Here is a 16,565-nt window from a genome sequence, read left to right on the forward strand (position 1 = left end):
TCAAAATACACATCATTTCTAGTGAAGACCCCATGGAAATCCCACCCCTTGCTTGTCAGAATATTTGCTTTCTCCAAGTAGCTGCATTCAACCCCCCCCACCCTCCCAGATACTCCAGCAGGACAACATCCAGCAGATCCTGACCAACATGGGTCAGGCTGGGCTGTGTTGCCCCCACCCTGCAGCTCCCCAGGAAGCCCAAAGAGCTGCATCAGCAGTGGGGCCAACAAGCCCACCAAGCCCAGGGCACAGAGCAGCAGCAGCCCCCCATGCCCATGGCACTGTCCCACAGTGGTACCCAGACTTCACTTGACTGCACCCAGGAGTGGAAACCTCCCACCAAAGGCAAGGGCCGAGGGCTGGGTGCCAGCATGGAGGGCAGCTGACCATTCCCGAGGCCCCCACAGATCTGCCCTGGCCTTGGGCTGTGCTCGGAAATCTTCCTTACTGTCCAAAACCCTCTGCAGAGAGTCCTGCACTGCTGTCCTCAGTGTCACCCACAGCCCCTCTGAGAACCAGCAGCTGCTTCCCATCAGGTCATTTGGAGACAGAAATTCAGCAGCGAAAGAAAAATTTAACTCGTGCAGGGAAAGCCCCTGTTCCAGGCTCAGGAAAACCAAGAGAGGACCGACCCTCTGCAGCAGAATCACATGCTGGAGACGAGAAACCTCTAGGGAGAGCAGATGAGGGAGAAGAGCAGGCCCCATGGGACGAGAGTTTTAGGGCTTGGAGAGTTCCCCCCCCACTGGGGATGACCCACACCCCCTCGTGGCTTCTGTGGGGCAGAGGAAATCCTTCCCATGGCACCATGGGAGAGCAGGTGCCTCCGGCTGCCTTGGAGCAGCCCCAGCCACTGCCAGCTCCCATGGGAGCCCTGTGGTCAGGGCATCACGGCCATCTCCGTGACCACCTCTCAGCCGAGGCTCTGCCAGGGCCCATCCCCTCACTAAGGGGGTGCCCAGGGCTGGTGGATGGGGCAGAGCTGGGGCTGGGGCTGTACTTGGGCACTTGCTGGGCAGGGCCCCTGTGCTGCAGCTGCCCAGGGCCGATGTTTGCCAGCAGCGGGTCACGCACAGAGCAGCCGCACCACAGGAGGCTGCCAAGGGGTCTCCAAATCATGGCCACACAGGAGCCAGAAGAGCCCTCACACCCCACCCTGGTGCTGGGTTAACAGCCAGCCCAGGGCACATTCTGCACCCTGTGGCAGCAGAATGCCAGTCACCCTCAGCTCCTACAGCCACAGGGAACCACTGGAGAACATCAGGTGGCAGTGCAGGGATGTGCCAGGGCCTGCTCTGGAAGCCCTGGGCACTCTCCTGGAGAGGCAAGGAGCAGAGAGGTGCGCAGTCACCAGTACCACATCCAGACCACGGTGCTGACTGCCCCCAGCCACATCTTCACACCTTGTCCCAGCACAGGCCCCTTTCAGAGATGACGTGGGAGGGTCCCTTGGATGAACCCACTACCCTGACCCCCACAGGAAGGGCTGGGGCAGCCACAGGGCTCTGGGGGCTCTGCTCATGTTCCCACCTCCCACATGCGCCCGCAGGTCTCAACATTTGCTACTCTCGACAAGGAAAGCCCTTGCCTAGGTCCATTCCCCAAATCCACCGGAAAACTGACAGCCTCACAGGGATGCAACGGACATCTGGGCAAGCTGGTCATACAATCAGTGTCACAGGGTAGTGCATGAGGTGGACACACAGAGCACAGGAGGGCATGACTCACAGATGCAGCACTGTCAAGTCTTTGGAGAAACTTGCATGAACACCATCAGTTAATTTGCTTTGTTACTTTTGTGGGGGGGTTTGATTTTTATTTCCATGGTGCATCCAAAGACAAGTTGTCCAGCAGTTTGCTCAGAACCCCTCGGTTTTCAACTCCTAGGATATGTTAAAGAAGAAAGCACTATTTTAATGTTTGTTTTTTTTAAAAAAATAATTAAAATAATTTGCATAGCTAAACTGTTGATCTAAGGCTTCTATGAATGGTGTGGTTATGTTTGACAGACAATGTCCATTAAACAGAGAAAGACACTAGGAAAGCCCCGTAACATTTTTTATTATGTTTCCGTAACACACGCGTGCACACACACCCCTCTCTCTCTCAGGAAGGGAGGTCCCCATCTTCCAGCACCCCTTTGGTGGAGGATGTCAGGACATCCTACCCTTTCCTACATCTAGTTGGTCCCAGCAAACACCAGTGACTGCAGCTTCCATGGCCTAGGGGTCCCCTACAGCCTACCACCAGCTTCAGGGACATCCAACGCAGGCAAGCACAGCTCCTGCATGGTGACACTCAAATGTGACACGGAGGTTCCTGGGTTTCAAGTGTCCATCCTAGTGCGTTCACACACGCTGTCACATGCTCCAAGTCCAGCTGCACCTGGGTATCCCAGCCTCTCCCTAGGAGCCCTGGCCCTGAGGAGCTGCCAGGGTGCTCACTGGCAGGGCTAGGACCAGGCTCTGCACTTGTGGGGCCGAGCAGGGGGGGGCCGCTCCCTGTGTGGGGAAAGGCACTTCCCCAGCAAGAGCTCTGCTTTCCCAGCTCCACACACCTCACAGCTCTCCTTCTTCTCACTGGGAATGAGCACAGGAGGCTTCCACATGCGCTCCTCCACCTGCCCTATGACAAAAGGATTCCATCCTCCCTCCAGCTGCTCAGCACTCAGAGCAGCTTCTGCTCTGGCAGAATGCCCTGATAGGGCACATCCAATCGGTGCCACCCAGGTCAGCCACAGGCCACCTCCACAGTTGGCCCTGCTCCTAGGCTAGGCTTTGGTCAACCGTCTGCTTCTCCCCACACAGACAACCCAACAAGCGACCACTGCATGATGGAGGCCAGCTTTTTATTTTTTTTAATATGGAAATTAATTTAAAAGTAGAAAGAAAGACTCCCCCAGACAATAAATATTATGCCTTCATGAAATAAATTAATGTAGAGATTCTGTGCAGGGGGAAGTCCCTCCAGTCACAGATTCAACAGCAACTGGCACTGGTCCAGTGTCCCCTCCCAACCTTCTCCACTGCCTGGTGCTGTTCAGAAGCAGCAGCGAGCCCACCCACCCCTGGATCTGGTGGGCCACAGCAGGGTGAGACGTGGCCTTTGCACAGCCTGGCAGGAGACAGGGAAGTCACCAGGATTCCCCTCTGATGGCCACCAAGACACTGCTCCACGCATCTGGCCTGGCACACAGAGGTGGCATCAGACCCACAGGGCCAACCTACCTTGGACGGGACCCTCCAGAAGGGCCTGGGGGAGCCCCCCACCAGAGCCCTGGCACAGGAGCCTGCCTAGAGCCCTCACACTAGTCTCATGTGAATTTGAAGAGGGTGACAAATTGTGGGGTATTTTCTTTTTTTTATCTTTTTTTTTTCTTTCTTCTTTTTTTTGACATCAATCCCCTCCCTCCCTGCCCCAACATACACAATGTAGAAGCCTCCCCACTCCCTCCCCATTAAAAACACTTTGTCCCCAAGCTCTGGTGGAGTTACCCCTGGCCCACCCTTCTCTCAGTGGGAGAAGTTCACAGATAAGGCAGTTCATGTGAGAGGAGCTTGGCCCTGCCAGCGGTCAAGCCCACGCCTCCAGGCCTGAGAGGGGCAGTGACTCACAACACCAAGCCTCCACGGCCAGACAAGACAGAGAACAGAGACAGACAAGACAGAGCATGGGGGGAGGCACTCCTACAGTTTGCATTGCTGCTTCCCTCCTCCCCTGGCTCTTGCTCCCCCGGCTCTCACAGGTCCACTCTATCCCTCTCCCATCTCCCAGCCCCTAATACAATTCTTATCCTTGACAGCTAAAAAACAACAAAACAAAACGAAAAGAACAAAACCACCCCCACGCCACACCCTTTGCATCCTCTCCACCCACTGCCGTGGCCCAGAGGGAAAATCCTGACTCCCAAAAAGGTCCTGCAACTTTTGCCTCCTGGCAGAGCTGAGACCGAGCAGGAGCTGGGCCTTTTTATTTCCCTGTGATCTCTATGACATCGTCGTCTTTGTCCTCATCATTAGAGCTGCATCCCACCTCTGGGACCTCCTGGGGTTCAAACTGAGGCACCTGGGACCGAAGGAGACCCCCAGCCGGGTAGCCCGAGTGAGGGGACATGTAGCCAGGGTAGGCAGATGCCATGCTCCTGGGAAGGCTGCTAGGCAAGACGGGGGCTGGGAAAGGAGCGAACATCCTGGGCTCGGGCAGGAGTGACTGCGTGAAGGGAAGCGAGTAATTGGGCAGCACCCCTGTCAGAGAAGGGTTTAGCATGAATGAGGGGACGCTGGCGGTGGCTGAGGTAGCAGCAGAAGAGCTGGCGGTGCCGGCTGTCAGCAGAGGGTCAGTAGTCACAGGGAACACCAGATGAGGGTCTGGGAGTAAATTGGGCAGCTGGTAATAAGAGGAGCCAGTGCCCATGTACAAGGAGTTTCCTGGCTGGGAGGCAAATGGATGGGTTAGGTTGTGGTTTAAAGAGACAGGAGGCATGGTGAACCCACCAGAGACGGGGTACCCGTGTTCGTACGGCTGCACGGACGATGGCAACTGGCGCTTCTTCTGCTGCCTCCGGGATTGCTCCTCCGGAGCCGACGGCGACGTTGACTTGCGCTTGTTGCCCCGTAAGTCCAACACCGGATGGGCATCGCCGTGCTGGCTGGTGGCTGGCAGGGCCGAGGACACGGAGGGAGCCATGCAGTGAACCCCCACGCGCTGCTCGGCTCCTCGGGCGGTGGCGCCGGGCGCGTTGTCCGTGCGGGCGGCGTGGCCCTGCGCCGCGTTGGTGCTGGGAGAGCTGTGGCGGGACTCGCGCGCGGCCGCCGCCTCCGCGTACTGCTGCAGCTCACTGATGATCTCGGGGCTGTCGGGGGAGATGGGCCGAGTGAGCTCCTCGGCGCTGGGGAGCTGCGGGGATGAGGCACTGTGTCTGCCATTGCTCGTGGACTCCAGGGAAGAGCTCTGGGAGCCTGCAAACAAGGAGATGGGGCAGGTGAGAAAGACGACCTCAGAGAAAAACCTGTGGGCCAAGAGGCAACAGTGGAAAGGAAGGTGGGAATATCTCGGGGAGATGGCGGGGTCAGCTCTAAACACAGACATGATGGAACACGCCAGGGCATACTGCCGCATACACTCCAGTAGGAAAGCACATGTGCAAGCCCCACACAGCACCCACTGGCCCCTACCTGAGGCAGCTGTCCGACGGTCTTCATTGCCCTTTGGCTTCCCAGTGGTCCGTATGGCAAAAATCCGACCGTCACTGGTCCGGATATACGTCCCTGGAACACAGGCAGGACAACTTTATTCAACAACTTCATTACTACTGCAGTCTCAGCTCAGGACCTGAATCTGTGAGCCTGCAAGGTTCCTTGGGCAAGAACAATACAGCAGCACTACACAGGCCCAGCCCAGATCCTGTAGGGAGATTAGTGTGGAGCTTCTATCCCCTTCTTCACCCTTCATTTTCACCCTTTCAGCTTTCCTGGACCGGAGATCACCCCCTCCCAGTGTGCTGCCAGTGGGAAATGTGGAACTTCACATTTGGAACACTTTGCTCTGGGAGAACCAGGGAATGTTTGGCTGCCTCAGGACTTGCAGTGAGTATTGTGAGAAGGAAGAACTGAGCCACGAAGTTCAACAGCTCCTCTCAGGGACAGGAGCAGCCACAGCTGCAACAGCCCTGCAGCATCAGCACACCCAGAGCATGGGCAGCAACAGAGTCACGGCAAACTTTAGACCTCGTCCCCTTCTTGTTTCTTTTTTCTCAAAGGACTGTTTCATGGCTTTACATCATTTTCTTTCCTAATTAGCACTGGCTAGGACCCTATCCACAAATCTTAGCAGGACAGAATTACCTTTTGTCCCTCGGATGATGTGGATGCTCTCGCCAGCACTGATTCTTGCCTGTACATCAGTGGATGTGTTTGTACCCGGAATCACAATATCTGGCAGTAGGGAAAGAAACAGAATAGTGCCTGTTAATCTACCCACCAGCCACAGCCAGGAGAGAGCAGGTGCACCACCAACCCCTTTTTTTGCAGTGCAGTTGTCTCTCCTATGTGCTGTGCTATAAGCAAGCCCTGGGTTTATTTCTACACAGCACAGGAAGGCAGCAGAGGCTGCCAAGGAAGGCTGCCAAGGAAGGCTACCAAGGAAGCAAAAGCCATGCTGTCCTGGCACAGCATCTCCAGGATCACCAGTGACAGTATTGCAGGTCCTATCAGGGAAAGTTCTCTCCCAGCAATCCGCCAGGTCCATGACTCTTGCATACCTGCAGGGAAAGTTCTCCAGGCACAGGGGAACCACTCAACTGCGGAGAGATAGTATCTTTGGCTCTGATGCCCATCTGCCCACAGCCCATGTGGGCATCAACAACTCACCCTGATCCTCAGTTCACCATGGGCATCCTCAATTTACCATGGGCATCACAACCCAACCCACTGTGAGCAGCAGCAACTCACCCGTGGTGGTAACAATCTTCTGCACAAAGACACCAGCTCGCTGTAGATAGTTGATGGGAAAGTTGACAGCAGGGTTGGAACTTGAGGTTGATCCTGCACTGCCCATGGGGACGTGCCGGGGCATCATTGGAATGGGGGTGGACTGAACTGGGCGGACGCTTGCCACCGGTTTGTCCTCACCCTTGAGGGCTGGTCGCCTAGTGAGAGAGGAGGGAGGAGAGTGCAGCGCCCACCCCACAGGGATAAGTATCCTCTGCCTGCTCATTTCATGTCTACAGCCTGGGGAGAAGGGAAGGGGCAGGTGCTCACCAGTTCCTCTGGCTAAAGGCAGGGATGCTTGTCAGACTCTGGTCACTGGCTGGGTAATACTGTGCGTAGGACGGCCGGGTGTAGGGGACGGATGCTCGCTTTTCCTCCTCATAGCTCTTCTTGGCTGCTTTTTTCTCTGCCTTGGTCAGCTTGTGCTCCTTCCGGTCGATCAGCAGTGACTCGTGCTGAAAAGGCTCCTGCAACCCCACAGCACCGCGGTTCTGGCACCCACAGACCGCAAGAGGGAACCAGCACACCCCGAACGGCAGCCACCCGCTCCCTGCGGCAGCCTTTCTCCTTCCCAGGCTGGCAGAGCTGGCCATGGCAAAGCACGTGTGGGGGACAACACTGTGGATGTGACCAAGGCTCATCTTGAAGGGTGACAGTCAGCTAATGTCATCACCTGCCCAGCCAAGGCCATCACTTAGCATGAGCATACAGCAAAACCGAGGAGCTTTGGCCAGGCCAAGAGCACAAGCACTGAGCCCGCCGCAATGTCACACAGCCCCCAGAACCCCATAGCACCTAGCACAGGCCCACTCTGCAGCACCACCCCACAAGTGATACTCCTGACAGCACAGGCCAGTGCTGCCTGTCCCAGCTTTAGTTTAAAGTCACCCCAGGAAAAGAGCTGGTAGCAAGCTGGGATATTCCACTGCCACCTTTGCACTCAGCATCAAGTTGAAGAAAGGGATGCCTGACAACCTTCCCCCAAACCTGTACAGGACAGAGGTGTTTCTAAATGAGTGGAAGATATCACAGGGAAGGGCAAGGATCTTTGGGTCATCTCTAGAGAATTTTCTGCCTATTCCCACCAGCACCCAGGTGCATCCTTCTTGCCACCATGGCCCCATCTCACTGCCAGACTCCTCCAGGCCCATTCCTGCCTGTGCAGTGCCAGCAAGGAAGCAGGCTGGTCTTACCTTGGTGATGAGGTGAGGATACTTGAGACAGGCTAATTGTAGAACAGACTCCTTCATCTTGCTCGGATTGAGGGAGAGCTGAGCAGGGTCAGATTCTTCTTCCACAAAATGCAGCAGGTTCTCCACCTCCCGTCGAGTGAAGTTCAGCACTGGGTTCAGATCATCCACCACCCGATCTGGAAAAGAGATGAATGGAGTGAGCAGAGAAGGGAAGAGATCAGTGCTGCCTGCCTGCTGCCCTTCCTACACTTCTGTCCTAACACAGCTCCCTCCTTGCAATCTACACAATCCTCAGAAGTATTCGATAAATGTCAGGGCAAGGAGAAAAATCATCATGTTCAGAGCCAAGCCTGTTTGACCAAGTCAGGCTGACAAGTGCCTGTGCTCCAGACTGCTCAGCAAAGCTGTGTAGGTCACCAAGCTCCTGGCAAACAGGAACACAAAACTAATTGTGGCTAGCGTCCCACCTCATGTAACAAGGCTGTAAACATACATGTCCTGGGACAGAACTGCAGCCACATCAGCATGTGTTCTCCCACAAATCCCACCAAAAAGGCTCAAATTAATAACTATGTATTAAAGTGGAAAGCTCAGAAAAGCAGCCACATTCCCTCCCTCTCAAGAGCCTGAATGTTTTCCTTGAATATTGCCTCTGGCACACAGGTCAAATGGGAGCACATGGAGAAAACACCTCTATCCAGGACTCTCCTGGGAGCCAAGCCAGCTGCCAGGGGACTCCACCTCGAGTGCACAACAGCGAACTGAGCTGATCACGTTGGACTGCTGCCTCTGGAGTTGGGTTTTGAGCAAAGAAGGACACAGAGCTCTCTTTGGGTCACCACAACCCTCAGCTGCACATTCTATGAGAGCAGCTTGACAACTGGCACAAACCACCATGAAAGATACTTTCGGTACAAAGGCAGGTCAGAACCACAGTGAATTGATTATGCTTGGCATTTAAGCAAGCACTATAAGTCAAAGGTATCAATATATGTTTTAATTTAGCTATTTTCCCTCTCTCACTGCAGGAAAAATGGAGACACAGAGCTATTTATGGAGTAATACCCAGTTTAAATGAGCAATAACCAGGCAGAGGGGAACAAAGGATGAGCACCCCCCAAGTCTCCAGTCTGTTGCAGCAGCCAGAAGAGGAGCAGAGAAAGTAAATGGCACAGCAATGGATTGGGACCACAACCTTGTTGCAGGATGCTGGCTCTACCACCATGAAATTCTTACAGAATCCCATGTCAATGCTAACTCAAACATCAAACATAGCCCTGAGACAGTGCCTATTACCTCTTTGTCTGGTTTTCAACCTTAAAAAAAGCAGTTACAAATCCCACAGAAACAGGGCTTACAGGAGCTAAGAGGAGTGAAAGCTGAGAGTGGAACGTTGTGTTCATCCACACTTACCTGACATGCCCTGCTTGGAGATCTGACGGTCATAGATCTTCTTCTCCAGGGTGTAATCAGAAACCAGTCTGTAGATGTGGCATGGCTTCTTCTGCCCGTAGCGGTACACGCGGCACACGGCCTGGGCGTCGTGGCACGGGTTCCAGGAAGCATCAAACACCACCACTCTGTTTGCTCCAATGAGGTTGACACCCAAACACCCAGCACTGGAAAATTAAGGCAAATTTCAAACTGCTGCCATGGCCAATTTCCAAAACTTCTACGTAGGGGACAATCATCACAGCCAAGAGTCCATAAAGGGTCTATGGAAAATTTCCTCCAGTCAAACTTAAAACCCAAGTTTGGTTTTCAAGACTGTCAGGCTTGAGGTCTAAGGTTGCAGAGGCCTAAGGCTGAAATCCTACATCCCTAGGGAATTCAGAAGCAGATGGCACTATCATGCATGGAGAGTATATTACAAAGGAAGTTAAGAACTGAAAACCGACATGCATCCAGAACACAGTACGAGTCCTCCCACGTGCCCTTCTGCTCCAGCCAACTCACCGTGTGGATAAAAGGAAGAGCCAAACAGAGGTGTTGCTGGGATCATTAAACTGGTTAATCAGCCGTTCTCTTTCTGAGGCAGAGGTGCTGCCATCCAGTCCTGAGAAGGAAATTAAAGATACATTTAAAAGCTCTGTATGTTTGGGGGATTTCTATCAGAACAAACCCACTTTCCAAACACTGATCTTTGAAACTGGTTCCAAACCAGTTCTGGATCTTTTCAAGTCATGTACTGCAGGATCTCAACTGGACCACTCTGTACCTGTAATATGCCCAGCCAGGCAGGTGCAATGCAGCCAGCCAGGTTGGGACTTGCTCAATTGAAAGATCAAGTAAAACATTACTCAAGCTTGTCAGTGCCAGGCCTGGGAGCACTACAACACATTTAGCCCATTAAGGCTCAGCTTTAGGCAAGATGGATAGCAAGCAAGAACAACAGGAACAAAGGCCTCGTGTATGCAGGAAGCTCCAGGAACCAAGAGAAAGCAAAATTGTAAAGCCTTTGGCAAACCCCCAGAAACTGAGCACAGAGAGCACTGGTGTAGAGGAGTGCAGGGAGTGTCATGTCTCTGTTCCTGGGCAGCAGCTTGCTTCTGGCAGCTCTGCAAAAATCAGGAACACCATATCCACCACTCGTCTCAGTCCTGGCCTGTAAAGTAGCCACACAAAGCAACAACCCATACGAGAAAAAGATTTAAAGCTGGGGAAGAAGGGAGAGGAATTCACAGCCTTGAGCAAGTGAAAGCATTCCACAGTGATTCTGATTTTGGAAGCAAGATCTAGCAAATAGCCAACAGGAAGCAAAAAGTATTTTTTGCAACTTTAAAAAAGCAGTAGTGTGTAAGTGAGGTGTCAAAGATGTCTAACATCTTCTAAGTAAGATGTCAAAAGAGGATTTGGAAATTACTGGCTAGCTGCCATCCAACTGACATTGTCTTCCAAAACAACTGAAGTAAGAACAGTCTGAAAGAGGTTCATCAGAAGAATGCTTCAGCAGAGCATTTTCACACTCAAAGACAACTAAAAGGAGATGGTGGGCGATTTTCAGGAATTAGTCCTTCACAGGATCAAACAGTGTCACAACAAAAGAGAGGAGGCTGCACTCACTGTAGTAGTTGATGTTTCGGACCCAGTTATGAACTCCTCCATCTGAGCCTGGAGGACTCGGCATCGGTCTCTTTGCCAAAAACTCTTCAATGACAGATAAGGTGGACAAGCTCTGGCTGCAAAACCAAGATCTCTGTTCAGGAAAAAGCCCCCCAGCAGCAAAAGTGGAATATCAGAACCTTTCCCCAACCATGACAGAGCTGATGGTTCCAAACCCTGTTTGTGCAGCACACTCCTCACTAGTAATGTGACAGTGGCAGAAGTATAAAATCCATGGATGAAAATCAACATTAATACAAGAAAGGAGAGAAGGGGAACTGCCACACCATTCACCCTGTGTAACAACCTGCTAGTACCAGGGGGGATCCAACTGCTCCAGTATTTAATGACTGTAGGATCCGCTGTTGATACTCTGCTTACCTGAAGACCAAGATCTTGTCTCCAAGCTTCACACTTTCCTCAATTAGGTGGAAAAGTAGCACCATCTTGGGTGAGTTCTCCAGGACTCCCGTCTGGTAGTCACACAAGATGTCTTTGGCCTACCGAGAAACGGGAGACTATTACAGGTGGAGTTGCTCATTCCCTGTTTAGTTCAACAACCCTGTCTCAAGGTGAGAGGAATAAATGATGGCAATGAGGTTATTTACATCCAGTTGTTTGAGGTGACAATGTTATTCTCAACTACTGCTGCTACCTCCTATTCCAAAAGCTCCAAATGACAAACTTCTTCGATGAGTATCCTCTTAACCTGTCATGACTCTTATCTCAAGAGCTTTGCTCCATCCTTCTAGATTTACCACCATCTTATTTAGATCAAACTTCATCCTAACACCTTTATTTAGAATAGCAAAGTCCACGGCCTTTTTGGTCAGATGAGAGCAATGGCATAAGAGTGCTGCCTGCACTTCTACCTCATGAGAGTCACAAACCCCTCCTAGCGCCATGCTTTTCAAGATGCTCTGTGGTAAAGAGAACAAAAGAGAAACCCACAACTCAAACAGAAGAGTTTTCTCTTTGCTCTGCTTCAGAAAACTGTCCAGCCTTTCAGACTCTCCAAATCAAGAGTTCTCCAGCAGTGACACTCACCCACTCATAAGTTACGACCTGATTTGCTCTCTCCTGAAAAGGGTTGAAGCCAACACTCTGGAGGAACTTGCTATTAGTCGCTTCTCCAACTGGTGATGCCAAAGTATTACTCTCTGTTTTGACTTTAATTCCCTGAGGCTGGCAGCGGGAATTAGTACTTGCTGTGCTAAGGTCATCCACATCCAAATCCTGCTCATTTGCCAGATTTTCCTTTTGCAGAGCTTCATACAACACATCTGGATGGTTCCAGATCTGAAGGGATAAAGAAAGAAAGTGGTTAGACCTGCACTAGTCTGCTGCTTGCCAATGATTGTGACCTGAAAGCCCCCATAGCTATTCAAAGGAAGGAACTAATACTTCTTCTGGCTCTCATATCTTTTAAAGTGCCCAATTCTTTCCTTGAGAACAAACCAGGAGGTCACTGTGCACCCCACACAGCACAAAAGCAGAGGAAGCTGCCTGTTTGCACTACAGCAGGTAAAGTTATGCAGTTTAAGATACCAGCCCAGACTATTTCAGCTGACGGCAGCAGGTTTCTTGCACAGTTTGAAAGAGACATTTAACATCCCTGCAGTCCAGTTCTGGAAGCAAAGATAACAATACTGTTGAACCACTGCAGAGCACTCTGGGGAGACATAATGTCCCCGGCCTTCTTTCACCTCCTCTTCTGACTTACATTCCCCTTTCCCCAACATATTAGAACTCTTCTTTGCATCTTCTGCTAAAACCTACCTTACAACAGACACAGAAAGCTTTGAGTGGGTTCAGTCCCAGCCAGCCACTGTTGCCTGCATCTCGGAACCGGTTCATGAACTCCGTGTAAAGGGCCCGCTGGATCTTGGACAGACGTACCAGAATGACATGTTCTTCCTTAGATGGGAGCTGAACCTTCAGCACGTTGTGGCCTCGCCTGTGGAGGAAATAAAAACAGTGAGATAAATACAGGGAAGGGAATTTCCCAATATGATCTCCCTGTGGCTGCCTGTAGGGTAAGATTTGAGTTCTTGCCCACCCGGCTGCAGGGAGAAGGACTTCTAAATTGCATGTTTCTCTAATGCATGTCACTTCTGAGATACTCTTCCTGCAGCCAAATACCAATTGTAAACACAATTACAAAGACCTCAAACATTACAATCTTCTAGCACAGGTCACAGAGTTAAGAGGGTGATGAAAGTCCTGTTTTCCATGGTAGCTGAAAAATAGAAAAAAGGCGTAAAGTCTGTTTTCAGCTCTGCCAATGATTAAGACACTTCAGACCATCATCTTAGAATCCTCATCTGAGAAAAAAATGCTGGTTTGTTTCCAGAGTGGTGGAGTCACTGTCACTTTTCTTAACATTTTCATGAAACAGTTTCAGATCCTTGGATAAGGATGTCACAAAGTGCACAACCAAATTGGCTATTAAGCCATCAAAATAAACCTGAGGTCACTCTGGGGCAGTTAGACGTATAGTTCTCTAATATCAGAGTCTGTGGTACCAAAGCAAACCAACTTTAGTGTGGTCAGCAGGGCCAGGGCAGTGACTCTCCCCCTGTAGTCAGCACTGGTGAGGCCCTGCCTTGAATCCTGGGTTCAGTTTCGGGCCCCTCAACACAAGACAGTGAGGTGCTGGAGCATGTCCAGATTCAGGCAATGGAGCTGGGGAAGGGTCTGGAGCACAAGTCTGATGAGAAACAGCTGAGGGAGCTCAGCCTGGAGGAAAGGAGGCTTTGGGGGGACTTCTCTCTCTCTCCACAACTACCTAAAAGTAGGTTATACCCACGTAGGGGACAATCTCTTCTCCCCCAGGTAACAGTAGTAAGACAAGAGGAAATGGCCTCATATTGTGCCGGGGCAGTCTAGATTGGATATTAGAAAAAATTTCTTCATGGAACGGGTAGTCAGACATTGGAACAGATAGTTCAGGAAAGTGGTGGAGTCATGAACCCTGGAGGGATTTAAAAGACTCGTAGATGTGGCACCTGGGGACAAGGTTTAGTGGTGGCTCTGCTGGGTTAACAGTTGGAATTGATGATCTTACAGGTCTTTTTCCAACCTAAATGACTCCACGATTCAATAAGGCAGCAAGATTTAGTTGTAGTACATAAACTCAGCCAACAAGCCAAGTAACTTGGGATGAAGGGGCTGTTTGCATGGCCTACACCCCTGAGAACCCCCTGTGGACTCACCGCTGCACGAAGCCCTCCAGCAGGCTGTGCAGGACGTGGCTGCGGTACCGCATCAGCCGCACGTCCTGGGGGGTGCTGTCAATGCACTGCCCGTTCAGGATGGGCCGCTCAAACATGTTACTGAACTCCTGCCGCGAGCCCAGGAAGTCAGGCCGCACAAAGTCCACCATGCACCAGTACTCGATGAGGTTGTTCTGCAGCGGGTACCCAGTCAGCACCACCCGCCGGCGCGAGCGGATGTTCTTGAGCGCCTGGGAAGTGCTGGCATGGCAGTTCTTTATCCGGTGTCCTTCGTCACAAATAACCACATCTGGGCCGGGGCGAGACAAAGCCTTCTCAATCCCTGAGGACAAAGGAACATTATGTTTTAGTTAGAGATGGATAAGACAAAGTTCTGATTTTATAAGGTCACCAGCTTCATAAAAGAGGGGTAGTTCTGAAAGACAAAAAGGCAGTATCTATGGGTGCAGAGAGCAAGGCTGATGCAGGAGATAACATATGACTAGACACTAGCTCTGATTTAGCAAAATGTGGTAATGAGCAAACATGACTGCTCCTTGATTTCTGCTCAATGACCTGCATTGCATCAAGTTGGGTGTCTTGCATCAAATCAGAGGGGCAAATCTCACACTGACAAATCCCACAGTTCAGTGTACTGAATTCCACACTTGCAGCTCTTTCAAGAAACTAAAGACTCAGACAAAGCACAACAACCTTCTCCCTCCAAAGACACAATCCTGCCCAGCAAAGTTTGATCATGTTAAAAGCAAGTTACAGGTTGTTTCCTTGTGCTGCCACAGCTGACAGCCAGCTGGACAGCAGAGTCACACTCTCCCTCAAGGGCTGACTTCCCACCTTTCAGAAGCTCCTGCTGCCGGTCTTCCTCATCCAAGTCAATAATGACAGGGCCAGTTTGTTTCTTTGTTCTCTTCTTCCTGCCAGTGGCAAAGGACTTCTTCAGTGAGAGGAGACGGTACATCTCGTATCCCATCAGCAGCACACCACCTTCTGTCACCCAGTCATTCACCACCTTTGCACGTGCAGCTGTCGTCCTACAAAACAACCAAATAAACTGTAAGCTTTACTCCAGTTTCAGGTTGAATCACTGGATTGGAGTCTGCTGAGAAAAAAGACCAATGCATTAATTAAAGCACTTTTCTCACATCAAACCAGATGGAGGGATACAATTAAATTTCTTTGGGAAACAAACTGATACAGAGGGGAATAAAAGCCTTTTATGGGCCATGGATAGCAGTGTTGAGACTGACAAATCCTTACAGGAACTGAGGTGTAGAAGTCTGTCATGCACACAAGCATATCAAACTCAAAGAGTTCCCTTTTTATAGAGCTGTTGAGTCTGCCTCTGCAAAAACCATTTTCAGAATGAGCTGCCAGTGCACATGGTTTTAATCTTCGGTTGTTTATCCCCTGTTGTCTCTTCCAATGCTCCTGTCCCTCAGGCTTCCTTCCCTTCCAGCCTGCTCAGAACTGGTTCAGATGAAGACACTGTCTTTGCTCAGTCCACCACAGTACATCAGATCCTGGCCACATGGCTGGAGTGACATCAGCAGATTCACATATATCCCACCCTGAAGGTGAAGACCTCAACAGGTAGGTGTATGAATAGAGCCAATGAACTGAGAATTCCCCAGGACCACTGCACTGCCCTGATCCATGCAAGGAAAATGACCCAGAGAGAAGCAGAGGTCCCTGAGCCAAGAGCTCAGAAAAGCTTTTACTGTCACCTACTTGTGTTCATCATTCAGGATGTGGACTTTGAAGGTGCGGGGCTGGACCTCTTTGGAGTTATAATCAGCAGGAAGGCTTTCAGGTGCTGGGAGCCACATGTTGAACTCTGCTAGCCAGTTTTGGAGCGTATTCACCTGCAAAAAATTAGCCACAGAAGGATTTAAACTCGATTGAGTTACTTAGGATTTTTAAGAGCAAAAATGAGATTAGGGAGTGACATCCAGTGTGTTCAGATGGAAGCAGCAGCTCACAACATGCAAATTCAGGAACAAAGGGAATGATAGAGAGGGAAGAGCAGCAAGGATGTGATAAAACTTGATGTATGATGGGACACTAATCAACCTTGTCTATGCAAAGAAAGAAGCACTGCAAGGAAGCCCCTCAGCCAGCCCTTCACATGGCTACTTACAGGTACAATGGCAAGAACAGTCTTTGCCTCCGTGTGCCGAAAAAGTACATCCAAGAAAGAGATGACCTGTATGGTCTTTCCCAGGCCCATGCTATGTGCTAAAATACACCCAAACCCACTGCTGGTTTTAAATCTCTCCAAGGACTCGACCAAGTTGTCATATAGGAATCGGATCCCACCAATCTAGGCAGAAAAGTGAAAAAGGTATTAGAATGGTGGGAGGAAAGAAAAGCCCAAGATGGGTATGTATTTACAGAGTGGCAAGTACATGAGGACCATGAAAATATAAAGGGGGATGTTTCAAGTTCACTAAAGTACTCTAATCTTGGGAAGGCTCAGAAACTCAGTATTTTTAGATGCTCACAGAATTTCTTGAGAACATATCATCAAAATTAATTTGTAGCCAGAG

The 16,565-nt window shown here is 50.8% G+C and overlaps 1 protein-coding gene across 3 annotated transcripts in view; it reads right to left on the reverse strand.

Moving 5' to 3' along the window:
* Nucleotides 1–121: 121 nt before the first annotated feature.
* RAD54L2 (RAD54 like 2) overlaps nucleotides 122–16,565 on the reverse strand; it is a 67,415-nt gene continuing 50,971 nt past the window's right edge. The window contains exons 7-23 of one of the 3 annotated variants that reach the window (XM_082289037.1): nucleotides 16,157–16,339; nucleotides 15,748–15,881; nucleotides 14,854–15,050; nucleotides 13,999–14,341; nucleotides 12,563–12,740; nucleotides 11,831–12,082; nucleotides 11,165–11,283; nucleotides 10,745–10,860; nucleotides 9,638–9,737; nucleotides 9,095–9,300; nucleotides 7,682–7,857; nucleotides 6,759–6,955; nucleotides 6,450–6,646; nucleotides 5,844–5,933; nucleotides 5,175–5,267; nucleotides 4,494–4,958; nucleotides 122–1,883 (exon numbers count right to left, since the gene is read on the reverse strand). In XM_082289037.1, coding sequence (XP_082145163.1) covers nucleotides 1,816–1,883; nucleotides 4,494–4,958; nucleotides 5,175–5,267; nucleotides 5,844–5,933; nucleotides 6,450–6,646; nucleotides 6,759–6,955; nucleotides 7,682–7,857; nucleotides 9,095–9,300; nucleotides 9,638–9,737; nucleotides 10,745–10,860; nucleotides 11,165–11,283; nucleotides 11,831–12,082; nucleotides 12,563–12,740; nucleotides 13,999–14,341; nucleotides 14,854–15,050; nucleotides 15,748–15,881; nucleotides 16,157–16,339 — 3,114 coding nt within the window. In that variant the 3' untranslated portion in view covers nucleotides 122–1,815. Of the gene's footprint in view, nucleotides 1,884–1,917; nucleotides 4,959–5,174; nucleotides 5,268–5,843; nucleotides 5,934–6,449; nucleotides 6,647–6,758; nucleotides 6,956–7,681; nucleotides 7,858–9,094; nucleotides 9,301–9,637; nucleotides 9,738–10,744; nucleotides 10,861–11,164; nucleotides 11,284–11,830; nucleotides 12,083–12,562; nucleotides 12,741–13,998; nucleotides 14,342–14,853; nucleotides 15,051–15,747; nucleotides 15,882–16,156; nucleotides 16,340–16,565 lie in introns of those variants that run through there. The other 2 variants (XM_082289036.1, XM_082289035.1) reach the window with 2 other exon arrangements.

Source organism: Coloeus monedula (assembly GCF_965178545.1).
Source record: "Coloeus monedula genome assembly, chromosome: 11".
In the NCBI taxonomy this organism is placed as follows: domain Eukaryota; kingdom Metazoa; phylum Chordata; class Aves; order Passeriformes; family Corvidae; genus Coloeus; species Coloeus monedula.